Below are 12,877 nucleotides of genomic sequence, written 5' to 3' on the forward strand. Positions count from 1 at the left end.
ATTGTGGCAAGCGGGGGCTACTCTTCATCGCAGTGCGCGGGGCCTCTCATTGCGGTGGCTTTTCTTGTTGTGGAGCATGGGCTCTAGGTGCGCAGGCTTCATTAGTTGTGGCTTGCGGGCTCTAGATAGCAGGCTCAGTAGTTGTGGTGCACGGGCTTAGTTGCTCCGCGGCATGTGGGATCTTCCCAGACCAGGGATCAAACCGTGTCCTCTGCATTGGCAGGCGGATTCTTAACCACTATGCCACCAGGGAAGTCCCTATCTGTCAATTTCTCATTGATTTCTTTAGAACTGGATCTAGGCTGTGAGCTTTTAAGGCTTTAATGTCTTGCCAAATTTATTTCCCAAAAGGCTTGATCAGTTCCATATTGCTGGTGACAGTGCAAATTGTCCTTTTGTCCTGTTACTACCTTTCAGAATTCAGCGCTGTTTTTGAGGCACAGATGGGACAGTCAGCTCCTGAAAACACACTAAGATCCAAGCATAAAGCCATCTGTAGGGTGTCAAGCCTTTCAGCTATTCTTCTTGACTTACCAGCTGAACATTTCTCTTCAAGGGTCAGTTAGTATTGCCTTTGCACCTGAGATTCTATAGACTGTTTCACATGGCTCTTCAGCTTATTTTACTTGGCTCCATAGTAGAACATAGTCATTTCAATGATTCCTTTGGTCTTTTTTGCAAGCAGTTCAGACACTGACTCTTATTGCTTTTTCTTTTTTTCTTTTTTTTTGGCTGTGTCGGGTCTTCATCACGGCTTGCGGGATCTTCGTTGATGTCTCACAGGCTCTTGGTTGCAGTGCTTGGGCTTCTCTGTAGTTGTGGCTTGCAGGTTTTCTCTCTCTAGTTATGGCGTGCAGGCTCCAGAATGTGTGGGCTCTGTATTTTGTGGCACATGGGCTCAGTAGTTGTGGCACACAAGCTTAGTTGCTCTGCGGCATGTGGGATCTTAGTTCCCTGACCAGGGATCGAACCCATGTCTCCTGCATTGGAAGGCGGATCCTTTACTACTGGACCACCAGGGAAGTTCCTGTACTGGTACTCTTGAACCCTAAGCTACAAGCATACTTGTAGTTTAAACTACTTGTACTTTGTTGAAAATGAGTATCATGAATTCTGAATCTCTAAAATATGCTGAGCATGCTTAAGACTTCAAACACCCCAAACTAGAGGGGAGGAAATGAGATTTTTATTTTAGATCTTTAATTCGAAGAACAGTTTCATGGAAATCATGCCCTAGAATGGACTACCCCAGAGCCTTGGCTACTGTACCTTAATTGGCTTGGTTGTAGAGTATCCTTTCTCTGTTTGACTCAGCCATAGGTGGTTTTGAGTGTGGGTGAACTTTCGCTTTCCAGCCTCCCGTCTCTAATAATTTATTTAATAAGTGTTGTAGTAGTCATAGACTTTGCACTGTCTTCTTTTCATTATTAATAATCACTTCATTCAGTAACTTTACTGATCTCCTATTTGGCAGGTACTGTAAGTGCTAGACCATTTCCTGTCCCAAGTTTGTTTATAACATTTATTTTCTATTCGTGTTCTTCCCCCTGATGTTTGTACTGTGTCTGAATTGTTCGTATAGTTTCTTAAAGTCTTGCTTTCTCTTTGGCTGTGTTGTGTTTACTCTTTGATTGTTGTCACCTCTTATTCAGATAGCAATTGGACAGGGTGTGAGGGAGGAAATTAGCGCAATTTGGGGGGAGTTCATTGATTGTCTTATATTTTTAGTTATGAGCTGATAAAGGCTGCAGTGGTAAATGGTTCAGAAATCCTGGGGATTCCACACATGGCATTTGCACAAGGACCTCCTCGTATTATCAACTAGTAGGCATATTCTAAACTAAGACAAAAGTAGACAACAACCTTGTAACATGAGTTTTGCCCGGGAGCAATTCTTTCTCCAAAATGTACCTGACCTCGCATCCATTCTCAAGATAGCAGGATTCCATGAATTTAAAAGGTAGTCAAGGGCCTTCTCCGGCGGTCCCGTGGTTAAGACTCCGCCTTCCAATGCAGGGAGGCACGGGTTCGATCCCTGGTCGGGGAATTAAGATCCCACATGCTGTGCAGTGTGGCCAAAAATTAAAAAAAATTAAAAAAAAAAAAAGATAGTCAAGATCCCCTGTTTTGCCACTGTCTCAAATCCACATGATTATTTTTATTTTCACTAATTTATTTTTTTCAGTTTTATGTTACCCAGCCATTCTGCCTTCTGCTTTATACATCATTATAAATGTGACATATTTTAATATAATACAGTCACTGTTTGACTGTGGTTCCTTGCTGGGTTATTTTCTTTATATTTCTTGGGTTTGGAGGTGGAATGTGAAGACAATATTGAGAGAAACACTAGTGAAATGAAATCTAATAGGTTGTACATAAGTCCACAATTTAACAATATGTCCCAATTCTTATAAAAGCAACAGACTTTAAGGATACTTGTCTCAAGGCAGATAGTGAGACATTTGTCCAGGTGGATAAGTCCTTAATCTAAGTGCATTGTGTTGTGTGTGGTGTATACCTCAGCAGGCAGCTCACAAAAGTGGGTATCATGCTTTCCCAGCTGAAAAGCATGAACAACTTTCTCCATGAGTGCTTCTCAAACTTTAACATGCTTGTGGATCACCTGGGGATCTTGTTAAACTGCAGATTCATATAGACTAGGTCAGGGTGGAGCGGAGATTATGCATTTCTAGCAGTTCTCCAGGGATGCCAGGACTGGTCTGCAGACAACATTGGAGTAGCAGGGCTCTAAACCACTTCTATTTTGCTTTGAGTACAGGTGCTGAATCGATTCTCCTCGGCCCCTCTCATTCCACTTCCAACCCCTCCCATTATTCCAGTACTACCTCAGCAATTTGTGCCCCCTACAAACATTAGAGACTGTATACGCCTTCGAGGTCTTCCCTATGCAGCCACAATTGAGGATATCCTGGACTTTCTGGGGGAATTTTCCACCGATATTCGGACTCATGGGGTCCACATGGTATTGAATCATCAGGTAAGAAAGTCACTTACTGGAAAACTGATTTGCTTATTCTTATTAAATACACCCTTCCAATAAAAAGGTAACAAATGTTCATCAGTTGTATAGTAAGTCTTAAAGGAAAGATTTAACTATAAGTGCAAGGGGTCTTTAAGATGAACTCGGGAAAGAATGCTATCGTTGGTATCGTAATTCAAATTCAGCTCTGATTCCATCATCACATATATCCATCAAATTATCAGTAGCATCGGGTAGGAGACAAATACATTACCAGTCTAATACAACATTTTACTGTTGCAGTTACTGAAGTCTGCAGCTCTGCTGCTGTAGTGTGAAAGCAATCATAGACAATATATAAACCAATGAGCATGTCTGTGCTCCCAAGTATTTTGTATCCATAGACTGTTTAGAAATGACTTATTTTATTTCACATATATATAGTAGATATCAAATTACGTTCAGTAGAGTACAAACTCATAAAGAACTTGTATCTATACCACCTAGAACACTATGTGATCTTAAAAGGCGCTCAGATGTATTCGTGAATTAATTGTTGAGAATCCTCTATCAAAATCGAATCAGCTTCTTATAGTATGCAATATATATTCTAAGCATATTAAAAGCAGTTCCTGGCTTGGTATCTCTCGTTTTTTAAATAAAATTAATTATATTAGTTGCTGGGCAATTTGCCAGTATTTTGTGCCATCATAAGCAGGATAGAACTTTAAAAACCCATAAAGCGCGTAGCTCTAATTAACATTTTGGAACTCTTTATTAAAAGTGAAGTTGTATCAATTTTTGAAAATAAGATGTTTTCTGTGCATCATAGTCTGAATATAGGTTTGTATTAAAAATACCATTTTTTTCGAAACTGCTAGTTTCCCACTTTCTCTTTTCGTGTGATGATTTGGTCACATTCATAACCATAATCCTGTCTCACTGGAAAGTGCATGCCACTGGGTACAAGGAATCAGAAAACACTGAGCCTCTGTTTGGTGTTCCACACCAGCACATGCTCATTCTAACTCTCACGTCAATATGAAGCTACGCAGCATTTTATCTGACTAGGAATCCTCTCGGCATGCTTCACTGACGGGATTCGTTTTGAATAAAATTCCCCACAGTTCAGCATCACCAGGGAATTGTTCGGGTTCTCTCCGAGTCACCACTTCTAATAACCTAGGGGCTATTATTACTCTGTGATTAACAACAGTAGACAGATTTGCCTCTCATTGACCCTGTGACCTATTGTGACTACACTTGGGAGAAATGCTTCTTTGATGATGGACAAGCTCTTAGCTGCCTCGAAGATGTTAGTTTTCCATCTTGGACTGGGTTTCCCTGGTGTCCTTAACTTCCCTGGTATGGTAACTCTTATGGTAACTTGCATGGTAATAATTTGCAATAACTAGTCCCTTAGAGACTTTAAAGAAATCCATCAAATAAAAAAGGAGTCTTATAAGCTGGTTGTGCCTTTTTTCTCTCCCATAAAATGTCTATGCTAAATGAAACTAAGGCATTCTGGTTCTGTGGAGCAGAAATCTACCAGCTTTGTTTTAAATAGGATTTTTAGCAAGCTATTAGTAACAGAGGAAACGTCTATAAACATCTGTCGGCCAAGGTTTAAAACAGAGATGCAGGGGAAGAGGTGAGAGAAGGGCTCCCAAGCAACGCTGATGATAGCAGCTCTCACCACCCTTCACTGTGCTTTGCATCTCCCAGTTCCTCTCCTCCTTCCCTATCCACAAGCCACATTCCCAATCTAGGCTTCAGGGAGAAGGGGAAGCGATGTGGCAGGTCAGTGAGAGACAGACTTGAAAGACAAAAGAGAGCACTGGTTTGTTCAGTTTCATGTCGGAGGATGCATAAAGCTCTAATACTGGTTCTGTTACTAGCTTTTCTCAGTTGAGTAAGATTTAATCGGATTTTTCAGAAAGGAAAAACCCAGTATACAAGCCTCTACTTTGAAACTGCAGTCACAAGGAGACGCTTTCAAAAGTCCATAAATCTAATTCTAATTGATAAAAAGCAAAAAGGATCACATTCAGCTATGAGCTCTCAAAACTATTTCTTCAAGGTTTTGTGGGCAATTCTGTTGATTAGGTGATGAAACATAAGTCTGATTTCAGTAGATCATACTGTCACCCAGATGTTATGGCTAAAATGTCTGTACTATGGGTGATTGTCACCGTGCATGTTTTGTAAGCAACCACTTCCTTGTTGAAGGAGACAGTCTCCTTTTGTTTTTATTCTTCCCCCACGTGCTCAGGGACGCCCATCAGGAGATGCCTTTATCCAGATGAAGTCTGCGGACAGAGCATTTATGGCTGCACAGAAGTGTCATAAAAAAACCATGAAGGACAGATATGTTGAAGTCTTTCAGTGTTCAGCTGAGGAGATGAACTTTGTGTTAATGGGGGGCACTTTAAATCGAAATGGCTTATCCCCACCGCCATGTAAGTTACCATGTAAGTTTTTCTTGGGTCTTGGCGCTATTCTACGCTATATGCTGGTAGGTGCTTAAGCTGCTTTCATAACTTTCTGTGCCCCTCGTTCTTTCTAAGGCAGGTGAGGTGGTTACATAAGGCTTTCCCATCTGAAATCGGTAGTATCTGGTAATCATTTAAGACCTTGGTTGTGGACACCCATAATTAGAGATTCTACAAATACCTCCTTTCAAATTATATTCTTGCTTTTCCAGTGATAAGCACTTGATTTCTGAAGCTTAGTGTGCTCAAGATAAGCACTGACTCTGGGAGACAACCTGGCTATATAGATATTTTAATACGTAATAAATATTACATATTAAATACATAACATTTAAAGGTAAAATAAGTATGGACAGATCCTTTTTTTTTTCCTGCAACACATTAAGCTCTTTTGTTTTTTTTTTTTTTTTAAGAAGGGCGAGTTGATGCCCGTTTTGCATTTTTAATTTTTTGAGCAGTAAGTATTTTGGGGGAAGGATGATAACCTGAAGAGCATCCCTCTTGCTCTCCAGGATATCTGGAATGAGCAAGTTAGTAAAAAAAAAAAAAAAAAAAAAGATACAAATGCGTAAATAAACTAGCCAAAGTTACCATTGGATCACAGGATCAGTGCTTAATATCAAGCCATGCTCTTGCTCATTGGCACCTGGGTGCACGCCATCTGGAATCCTGTTTGAGAGGAATAAGCCCTTTAGTCGGGAGACCAAGTTCTGGTTTGTGACTAAGGAACATTTGGGAATCTGATGTTTAAAACTTGAATTTTCTGACCAAGTTTTCACTTTTGAGTAAGACATACCTTGTTAGGAAGCGTGCTGGGTATGTTTAAAGAAAGTAGCACTTGGAATACAGTCCAAAGATAACTGAGAAAATAAACTGGATTATGTGCTTGATTCCAATAAAGTGGGGAGTGTTAAGACATCACTTTCTAGTAAAGAGGGATCTATACCAATAAACCTAGTTGATAAAGTATTATTCATGGGACATTCAGTAGGGCTTAATCCTTTATTTCCCTTGGAATTCCTAATTGCTAATGTTCCATTTATCTGCTGCTTGCTATTGGTGGATATCTAAGAGTTGATCATTAATGAGTATCAAGTTTTAAAAATTCATGATTGGGCTTAAGTGGATATCTTAATGCAATCTTAGTTGTAGGTTTCCTGTCCATAAACCACTGATAATATCAGTAACTTTTACAATTTCCCTTACAATCTGTCAAGCATTATGAGATAAGGGAATTTCTCCATCATGTATAACCCAAATTCTTTTGCTGTGATATCCTTTTACTCCTCTCTTCCTGGTGGAAAAGTCATCATTACAGACTTCGTAAGACTTTTACTTCTTCCCTTTTCCCCCTCACAAGCCCTAAAATAATAATAATTTCCCTGGCGGTCCAGTGGTTAAGACTCTGCACTTCCACTGCAGGGGGCACGGTTTCAGTCCCTCGTTGGAGAAGTAAGATCCCGCATGCTACGCAATGTGCGGCCAAAAAAATAAAAATTAAAAAAAAAATCTAAATGCATTTTTACATAAAATATATTTCCATATCTTAATACTTTCTAAAAATTTTATTTAAAATCTGGCCATTTGTCAATTTAGTGGAAGAGTTCACTCATTAAAAAATCAGAATTCTAATTTATGCATGTTAATATGCTTGTTCTACTGGACTTTTTTTTTCCTGCCAACTCTCTTTAGGTGACAATCTCTTTATGACTTAGGTGCCTTGGTTTGTTCTGTTTGTCCTTTTTTTGGACTCATTTAGGCCAGGGATCATAATTTTAAAATTATCTACATTAGGTATCTACCATGTAGCAATTTTTGATGGGTATGAAGAAGGTACCCAAAAATTGAATATGCAATCAATATCTTGGTCTTGGGGTTTTTTGTTTGTCTGTTTTTGGGTTTTTTCTGGCCGTGCCGCACAGCTTTCAGGACCTCAGTTCCCTGACAGGCGTTGAACCTGGGCCATAGCAGTGAAAGCCCTGGAATCCTAACCACTAGGCCACCAGGGAATTCCCAGGTCTTGGGTTTATGTACCCATGTTCAGCTGACTCACTCATCTCCATAGACATATAGAAGCTCATAAGAAGAGCAAAAGACAGTAGAGATTTTCCTGTGAAAATTATCCAGTGGGCTTCAGCTATTTGCAACATATATTAGGTGGTTCTAGGTTTGAAAATAAAGTCAGGACTTCCAAATTCAGGCAACCTCTCGGTTATCTCTTCTGTTGGGTGCAGATGACTTGGAGAGTTGTGTTCATCCTACACATTAAAGCTAGTGACCAGCAAGTGGCCTGACTTAAGTGAGTTACTGGGCCTTGAAGATGTTGCATAACCAGAAGACAAAGGAATTCCATCCTTTCTATTTTCTATTTAATCTGAATCAGATTTTCATCAGCTGACTCTCAGGAAGACTTGCACATATATTTCTTCAGGGTTATCTCCCAGGTTGGATTTTTTTATTTTTTAGACTAGTCTGAAGATGTAGATTAGTGTCAAAAACCCATCTTCCAGGTTGCCTTGAAGTATACATGATCCAGAATTAATCTACTCCTTTTAGGTCAGTTTACTCTGGCACAGTCTATGCTTTGGCATAATACATGGTCCTGGTGAGTAGTGTTTCATCATAACTGTCTTCATGTCGTACTATAGAGTAGATAACAATATGAACTAGCAGCAAAGTGCTCAAAGGGGGAAAAAAAACCCAGCTTTTGGTTTGAAGTTACACTAAATGTCAGTCTGTCCCATGTTTCTTTCCTCAAAGAGTTAGTTTGTGGTAACTGGCACTTAGGAGTGGGGAAGAAAAAATCACGTGTCATGAAATGGTTGCGAAGACTTGAAAGTCCACTTGATACTGGTTTTTCCAAATTTCAGACTAAGAACCGTTCTTTAGGTTGACGGAGTGTGTGAGATTGCTTCTAGGTGTTATCTATATAACCAAAAGGAAGATGCTTGGGATGGTATACAGAACTGGTCTCTTTCTTTCGAATGTATATATGGAACAGCGACCTTGTAGCCTTAGCGCTAGCACACGTGTCAGGTACTACAAATATATCTCAAGGTCTCTCTCTTTGCTTATTTAGGCCTGTCTCCTCCCTCCTACACATTTCCAGCTCCTGCAGCAGTTATTCCTCCTGAAGCTGCCATTTATCAGCCCTCTGTGCTCTTGAATCCACGAGCACTGCAGCCCTCCACGGCATACTACCCAGCGGGCACCCAGCTCTTCATGAACTACACAGCGTACTATCCCAGGTAAGGCTCTGATGGCAGTGGAAATGAGGGACAGAAACAAAGGACTCCTTTAATAGCCGCTGCCTGAGTTCACAGAAGAATGTTGTCTGCCACGTTGAAGGTTAGCATGACCGGCAACAGTTTCTGGTCATATCTCTGACCAAGAAGGTTGTTTCAAGACAAACCAAAATGTTTATTTTTTAACCATCTATTGACAGCATGATATTTTAGGTTACGTGTGTATACAACTTTCCATCTTTCCTTCTATTTTAGGGTTGTTAGTGAGTAGCACAGTAATCATTCTAATAGGGTGGCAGTATCATGTGAATGAATTACAAAACGAGAAAATCCATGGTGAGGACAATTATATTTTTAAGTACCATGAATTCATGTCAACCCAAAATAAATAATAACTGTTGTTTTAAATTTTATAGGGCTCGTATTCTTTCCTCTCTAAATCTTTACTAACAAGTCCAGGATGAGATTGAGTACTTTATTAGAATCAACATATTTTAAATCTGGTTATTTTTAGTTGTCCTCAGTTTCTTGGAGGCAACTGGATATAATGGAGAGAAATTTGTCAGTCTGGAAATTGGGATACCCGAGTTTTGGTCTCATCTGTTCTGCTACCTGAGGCAATTCACTTGACCTTTCTGGTTGTTACAAAATGATGAGATCAGCCAAGGTTTTGGAGTCCCTCCCAGGTCTGATTGCCTGTGATTCTAACTTGGATATATAATAACCTCTCGTTCTCAATTTTCTTTTCAAAAAACAAAAAAAAATTTTTTTTAAGTCTTTGTTTGGACTTCCCTGGCGGTCCATTGTTTAGGACTCCGCACCTCCACTGGAGGGGGCCCAGGTTCGATCCCTGGTTGGGGAAGATCCCACATGCTGCAAAGCCAAAAAAAAAAAGTCTTTGTTTAACTACTAACCAGTTCACTTTATTAAAATAAAATTTTACTTTGTCACAAGCAGTACTGCTCAAAAAATTTTTGAAGTATACCAGGCCTTGTTTTTTCCTTCTCAAGCTATTTAAAATAAATGTTTTGAGTACATCCATCAATGTGTATGTGAGGTTTTTGATAAGTGGCCTGGAACTTACCTATCTGATCTCTGTGTGGTTTTTTTTTTTTTTGGTTTTTTTTGGCCTTGCTACGTGACTTGCAGGACCTTACTTCCCCGACCAGGGATCGAACCCAGGCTCCCTGCAGTAGAGGTGCGGGGTCCTAACCACTGTACCGCCAGGGGATTCCCTGTCACACTGTATTTTTTATTCCCTCTCCATCTGCAGTTTCCCAATAGGGAGCAAGAACTTTGGAATCTTGGTAGCAGTGAAGCTGGTAGCCACTATTAATTAAATTTGTTTAATTTTTTTAGAAATTTTAAAAACATTCATTAATGCTATTGAAAATGTTCTTTTTGTTTGTTTTGTTTTGTTTTTTGAAAATGTTCTTTATTCTCCTGGGGAAGAAGAATAGGGAGAAAGCCATGATAATCATCAGCTGGCCATCTTTTGAAAGCTTGAAAAAGGGCTCAGAAGCATGAGTAATTGTTCATGGTTGAGTACTATGTCAGACACCCAGCCCAATCCCAATCTGCCACCTTCTCTAGACCCTGTGACAGTCACTTGCTGGTAGTGGCTCTGGTTATAAGAAAGATCTCTGTCTTCCTGTCTTACACCATCAGAATGTCAGGAGTGGAATGCTTTGTGCCACTGGACGCCTGGTGCAATTTCTTGTGCCTATAATACACTTGCAAAGTATCCAGTTCCACCATTGCCTTGCTATCTGGACACTGTTAAAAGAAGGAATCTCTTAGAAATAGTTTTCCATCATAGTGAGATGGGAACTTGAGTCTTGAAGCCCCAAAAGCAAGTGGAACTGACATTTATGGCTTAATAGCTCCTGTAATTTTGGGCCCCTGCTTATGTGTTAATTTTTTTCTACTAGTAGTTTTAAAGTTTGTAATGTCCTCATTGTTAAGTCTAAGAGGATAGAAGTAGTGAGGAAAAGTAGACTCCCATTTTATACAACACCAAGTCCAAAAGTAACCACTACTATCAGTTTGATAATATACACATATCCGTGTGCTTGTAAATAATGTGGCGTACTAACGTACTGCCCACACTGGTTTGTTTTGTCTGTTTGTTTGTTTTAACTTGCCAGTATGTCAGTGACTTCTTCCCTAAGGAATATCTGTATCTTTACCTCACTCTTGTAACTTCCATATGATATCCCAAGAGTGAAAATATATCATAATTTAACAACTCCTTTATTTTTATAGACATTTAATTTTATTTTTCTGTTAAACAAAACTCGTATTGATCTTTAAATACTTCTATTTCTGTAGAACAATTTCACAGAAGTGGGATTTTTAAATCAAAAGTCATGTGTGTTATATTTAAATTAATATTTCCAAATAACTCCTTGTATGGTTCACACTCTTAATTTACATTTCCCTAATTCTAGTGAAATTACTGACACAGAGTGTTCAAACATGGGGATGTGCTGTTAACCATACTTAAAATCTGTAATAATTTAAAAAGCAAATTCCAAAAACGATAAAATATTTTACAGTTTTGGGAGAAAGCCATTAATTTCTAATATCACATGACTGTAAGGCATTTGAGGCTCTGTAATATAAATGTTTAAGTATATTTTGGCCTATTCTCTGATACGTAGGAAAGTGTGAGATAGCATACTTCAGGCTAAAACAAGATATTAAATCAGAAGCTCTGGAGTTTGTCTCTTTTTAAATTAAAAAAATGAAATTCCCTCTTTTTTTAATATTTCATTGAAGTATATTGATTTACAGTATTGTGTTAATTTCTGCTGTACAGCAAAGTGATTCAGTTATATATTCTTTTTCATTATGGTTTATTACACAATATTGTCCCTGCACATTTTTTTTAATTTTTAAAAAATGTTTATTGGAGTATGGTTGATTTAAAATGTGTTATCCACTTTCTAAATGAAATATGTCTGTTTGACTTCAGATTAATGCAACATGCTCATTACTTTAAAACATTAATATGCTAACATTTTGCAGACTTTTAAAAGTATGCCCCTCAAAAAAAGTGACTGGTTTTACTGTTTTTAACTTTGAATTTATCCGGGCAAACTATTATTTAGTACCTCTGTGTGCGACATATTGGGAATATTAGGGTTAATAAAATATGGACCCTTTCTGGTGTAGAGTAGCTGACAGAGTTCATCCTTGTGCAAAGTCTGACTTCAAAGGGCTCCTTCAGCTAGCGGGCACATTTGTTCTTATTTTATTTCCTCTAACTTGGTATATTTGGAGATAGAACCTATGATGGGTATTTCCTCATAAGGATTTGGGTTACCTGAGGAACATTTAAGCAGAAAACAGTGAACCAGTGAATTGCTTTCTTTTTGTTTATTGTTAAATGAGTTTTTAGCAGTCTAAATGTGTGGCTGTAACAACAGCAACTTGAAGAGCAAGTGAAATTAAAGCAAGAGGTTCTATTTTCTGATTATGAACATTGGTTTTTCCTTTCACCCCTTGGAAGAAGATTTCGGTTACCCAGTATCCCAGAGCTTAGCCCAGGGTACAAGAGAATTAGAAGGGACTATCCGTTCGTGCCCACCCTGCTTATTACTCAGAACTCTGTTTTATCACACCTTGTCTCTCCCATTACATAAAGTCCTACCTTTTGTTCCGACCTCTCATTTTTCTTAGAAAAGAATATTATCTTTTGCATCAAAGCTGTAGCACAGGTAAGAAACGTGCTGAGTCTTCAATGAAATGTCATGTAATTTAAAGAAAGATGGATTAACATAAATGTCTTTTGTATATCCATTGCCTCACCTTTTGTAGGACATTATAAATAATAACGTATCACCTTGAACCAAAAGAGAGGGCAAGGGATGTTTGCCATTTTTAATGAGTGATGCTTTATTTGCGTGCCCATGAGAAAGGTTTGGGAGGTGTGGGAGGGGACTTTTATTTTTTTGGATAACCATTACTTGTAAAATCACATTCTTTCTACCCAAGCAATGAATACGTATAATTTAGTAATATTGAGGCATTCTGCAATGCTTGGTGTGTTGTGTGGTGCTTTTGTATTCTATTCTGAAATTCTTTGCACTTGAGTCAAAAAGAATACCAAGCCTCTGAGAGATGCTTGCTTTTCCTATTTTGAATGCTTGGCT

The 12,877-nt window shown here is 38.7% G+C and overlaps 1 protein-coding gene across 2 annotated transcripts in view; it reads left to right on the forward strand.

The window, feature by feature from the left end:
* The window catches only part of ESRP1 (epithelial splicing regulatory protein 1), a gene marked incomplete at its 5' end in the record, with an annotated part of 52,042 nt that overhangs the window by 22,167 nt on the left and 16,998 nt on the right, over positions 1-12,877 (forward strand). Inside the window, 3 exons of one of the 2 annotated variants that reach the window (XM_079722228.1) lie at positions 2,783-3,001; positions 5,256-5,442; positions 8,555-8,723. In XM_079722228.1, coding sequence (XP_079578354.1) covers positions 2,783-3,001; positions 5,256-5,442; positions 8,555-8,723 — 575 coding nt within the window. Of the gene's footprint in view, positions 1-2,782; positions 3,002-5,255; positions 5,455-8,554; positions 8,724-12,877 lie in introns of both variants that reach the window. The other variant, XM_079722227.1, reaches the window with a different exon arrangement.

The sequence above is a fragment of the Hyperoodon ampullatus genome (genome assembly GCF_949752795.1).
Source record: "Hyperoodon ampullatus genome assembly, chromosome: 17".
Classification (NCBI taxonomy): Eukaryota; Metazoa; Chordata; class Mammalia; order Artiodactyla; family Ziphiidae; genus Hyperoodon; species Hyperoodon ampullatus.